Source organism: Etheostoma spectabile, chromosome 5, assembly GCF_008692095.1.
Source record: "Etheostoma spectabile isolate EspeVRDwgs_2016 chromosome 5, UIUC_Espe_1.0, whole genome shotgun sequence".
Taxonomy (NCBI): Eukaryota; Metazoa; Chordata; class Actinopteri; order Perciformes; family Percidae; genus Etheostoma; species Etheostoma spectabile.
In genome coordinates this window covers 23,160,584-23,164,857 of record NC_045737.1, presented here as the reverse complement: position 1 = coordinate 23,164,857, position 4,274 = coordinate 23,160,584, and the positions used below count along the sequence as shown (strand labels likewise).

Sequence of the window (4,274 nt, the reverse complement as noted above, 5' to 3'; positions counted from 1 at the left end):
ACGAATGAAACTTTGTTGGTTAGGGTTGCTTTAGTGATCTAGTTCTATTATATGTATCTAGTTCTATTACTACTGTTATCAGTCTGCTGCTTGTTTGTCTAAGGAACCCCACAGGCTTACACAGTTTGAAAGATACCATTAAAAAAGGTTTTGTAGAGACAAGTTGCAACAGAGATGAAAGCCATCCATTACACTCAAACAACACATGCATCGCTGTCCTTTTCTAGCCAGATTTTTCCCCCTCATAGGTAATTATCAGGGAAAACCTGTTGCTTTGCCATTTAGAGCCTCACACAGCATTAGAAAGCCTTTTTTCAAAAGACTGGAATAAGGATTCTTCTGGACATTTTAGTTGCTTCCCAAATTCTGTTTATTCCTGCCTCTATCCATAAGTAGCTTTGGGGAAATATGTCATCAATATACGGGCTTGCTTTCCCCATTCTTAAAGGAGAACGCCGGTCGAATTCAACACGTAGCTCTGTTTGTAAATTTCAAGTGCTGTCAGAGAGAAAAATGAAAACGATTGGTACTGCCTACACCGAGTTATCCTCCTGCAAGAGTTAGCCCCCAACAGGCTTAAACAGGTCATGTTTTAAACTTGTTTTTAGCCTCTACCCATATGCAGTTATTCCTTCCGAGTGAGGGACAGAAAGGCATGAAAGTTTTGTTAATTCAGTCAGTGCACAGATCTGTTTATTTCCTGTTTTCTGGTGAAATCCACACATTCAAAACACGCCTTTCTTTCACATCCACTGTAGTCAAATTCACTGCGTTCACTCGGAATAACTGCACATGGCTAGACACTTGTAATGACATTTCAAGCATGTTTAGAGGCTAAAAACACATTTAAAACATGCCCCGTTTAAGCCTGTTGGGTGCCAACGCTAGCAGGAGGATAACTCGGTGTAGGCAGCACCAATTGGTTTCATTTTGCTCTCCACTGACAGCACTCCAAATTTATAAACAGAGCTACGTGTTGGAATCGACAAGAATTCTCCTTTAAAAGGTGTTTTTTTGTGTTTGTTTTTTTAAACTTAGACTAATGCAAATGTTACTAATTATACAAAATGATTAATGATGATATAATTCCATTACAGATAATGAAAAATACCCAGTTGGTTATCATAGAGTTGAAATTAATGCTCAAGGGGAAAAAGATTTATCTGGTGTTTTCCTTTAATCCAGTTCACTTGTTTTGTCCTCAGAGTCAGCAGAGCCAGGTTCCTCTGGGCCCCCCCATCACTGTCTGAGAAGAGTCTTTCTCAGGATTGTGGCAGCTCTAGACTTTACGAGCCCTCCACTCAAGGGTCAGCCACTTGTCTAACTTGACTGACAGCAGAGCATCGAGTCAAACAAATCATCTGGGAACGCCATATAAATAACTTTTGGAATTTCACTGTCACAAACAAAAAGATTAACCGACATTGAAACTAGGACAAAAACAACTTTCTCTGAATGATCTCACTGAGAAAAACCTAAGGGTCGGTAATTGTTTGAATTGTTGTCTTTTTGGCCTCTGAAGAAATGTAATGTATTTAAATTTTTTTCTGGAAATATTCTTTTCTTATGTGAACAACTAAAAACAAAATGCCCCCCAAGACAAACAAAGAGGCACGCATAAAACATGACCGTTGTTTCCCCAACCGAGACAAAAGGAATGCAACCAAATGCTTCTACTGTGATTGTTTGTCGACAGCTGAAGCCATCCGTCACCCAGCAGGGTAGCGGGGAGAAAGTGAAGTATTCCCAGGCAGAAGCCTGTGGGGGAGCAGGAGGAAAAGCACAGAGGCGCATAGATAGTACCTGGCCATTTGGTGATTAAGAACAGGGTGGAGTGTAAATGAATCAGACTTCCCCCACCCTGCTGGAAATTTATGGCTCACCTTAGAAGACAAACATTCTCCTCAGAAACCCTATCCTTCAGGATAAGGGAGGGCTCAAAGTAGCATCTTCTTTCCTTTTTTCCCCCTTCAAAAAAAACAGGCTAATTTATGGTTTCCCTGGCAGTTAACTCCTCTCCCAGTGACAACAAATACCGTTTCATTACAAAGGGAGGAGAGGAGCAGGGACTGCTAGGTAGTGGGGCTGCCCGTAGGCTACAGATGGGAGTCATTTACTCCTCCCTGTCCCACTGTTGGTTTAAACACAGCCGTACCAAGTTTATTTTAGGGCTTACAGCCCAAGAGAGACCCTTTTCCTTAATGACTCTAATTATAATGCTGAGCTTTATCATATTCTTTTGCTGCTCCCCACTTCCGACGGCAAAGTGTAAACATCCAAACCCATCTACCCACAAGTCCAGGCAGCTATTACACTGCTGGACTGTATCCAAGAGACATTTTTAAGGATTCGATTTCAGTGCCTCTTTCCACTTTTCAGAACCTGTGTAACAGCCAGACCGGGCTAAATTCTTTGTAGGAGAATCTTAACGTTGTACTGGCCGGTACAACGTTAAGATTCTCCTACAAAGAATTTAGCCCGGTTTGACAGTAAAATCAATAGCCAAAAAGTTCAGTCGGTGAGATTTGTTGAGAACCCTAATAAGCTCAGAGTATGAACTGGTTTAGTTGGCCAGGAAAAACATAAAAGGTGTAACCAATAGTCACAAACAGTTCTGCTACATCCGACACAGTAAAGGGCGCTCAAACAGACTCGGGCAAATGGGGGTGGTGGAATAAACACTGACGCCACAAAGAACAGGCTTCACCAAAGCCTGGATTGTGTTAGAGTTACATTCCTGTACAAAGAACAAAGCTTTGATTATCAATGGACTGATCTCGAAATAAGTCAGACTTAATAAGTTCAAAGAGTTAGGCTATGTGATATTTAATATTACTGCAACTACAAAAAAGCAGGGTACAAATGAAGTCTGAGTAGCTTTAAGTCATCAAGCCATCTTACCTTCATCAGTGCTGCTGGCAGGCCGGCACTGGGTCCTTAAAACTTGGGCAAATAAAACCAGACTCAGAAGTATACTTGGCCTCATCAGCATTCTGCTGAGCGAGCTACAACTGTTGGCTTTTCTGCGACAGGAACTCCATTCAGACAGGTAGGGCATCAGCAGCGGGTCATTCACAGTGCTAAACTAAAAACGACAAAAAAAACAGATTCAATGCAAGACCATGTGAGCAAGCCTCATGATTTCAAAGTATTGTTATGATCAGTACGAAAAACAACAACTTTAGGGTACATGTTTGTGAGACAGAAAGACATATTTGCTTGGACTAGCTTAGAGGAAAATAAACGTAGCAAGAATGAAAAATTTAGAAAATGCAGTTCTGTGGCTCTTCAAAACTGAAACTAGTAATTTTATAAATAAATCATTTTTGTTGACAAAGGAATTCCTCACTCGTCAAAAAAGGAGAGAATATTCTGTATTTCCACAAGGTTGCGGGTAGTAGGTACTCGAGCATTTAGGCCTGCTTGTACAAGAACACTGATAAGAAGCTGCAGAGCATGAGGCTCGCTGATAGCTCAAGCAAACAAACACTGGCCACATCTTACTAAGCTCTTAAGAATTCAATAATAGCTTTTTAAGACTTCAAAAAGGAACTATTGGAAGTATGAACTCAAAACGACTGTCAAAAAACATAGACAATGTTCCAAGTTTTTGTTTTTGCTGCTAAGGCACTTTTAGGGCTGGAAGGCGTACAGTAGTGGGTGACCCGCACATGCACATCTGCTTGCATCATCACCTCTACAGCATCTGGCCACAGAGATTAACACATCGCCATACCCCCCCATGAGGAATTTGTTTAAGACCACAAAAAAAAAACTACAGCCTGTTATGTGACACCCTTGTAGAGAGAGAGACTGCAGGGCCATCATTTCCACGCTGAGAGATCTATCACCTAACAGTTGGTTTCAGTCCCCAAACCCAAATTGACCCCCCTGCAACCACTTGCTCCCAGGAGTTGTCAGTAAGGGTAAAACAAATGCTGGTTTTACCCTAGCCAAAGAACACAGTCTTCATCAAGGAAGAGCCTACAAATCAATGAATCCAAAATGTCATGGTCCACTCTGCAGCAGCATCACTTCTGGGCCCAAATAACCCCAACTCAATTTACGTTTCCACACAAAGTCATGTTGAGAAGCAGCTGTGGTTTCCTGTTAGAGAGGTAACCGGTTGCGTGAGTGTTCATCACTAAAAAACAGTCATTGTCTTCTCCTCGAAACCAATTCAATTTCACTTTCCAAGAATGGTCTAGTGTTCCAGCAGCTGAGCTGGGTCAGGAGAGTCCGGGGGGGCGGGGGGGATAAAGAGCAAGAGTTAA

The 4,274-nt window shown here is 41.8% G+C and overlaps 1 protein-coding gene across 4 annotated transcripts in view; it reads right to left on the bottom strand.

The window, feature by feature from the left end:
* Positions 1 to 4,274, bottom strand: part of fgfr1a (fibroblast growth factor receptor 1a) — a 30,498-nt gene that overhangs the window by 21,450 nt on the left and 4,774 nt on the right. For all 4 annotated transcript variants that reach the window (XM_032517331.1, XM_032517333.1, XM_032517332.1 and 1 more), the window contains exon 2: positions 2,902 to 3,085. In XM_032517331.1, the coding sequence (XP_032373222.1) occupies positions 2,902 to 3,058 (157 nt within the window). In that variant the 5' untranslated portion in view covers positions 3,059 to 3,085. The remainder of the gene's footprint in view (positions 1 to 2,901; positions 3,086 to 4,274) is intronic.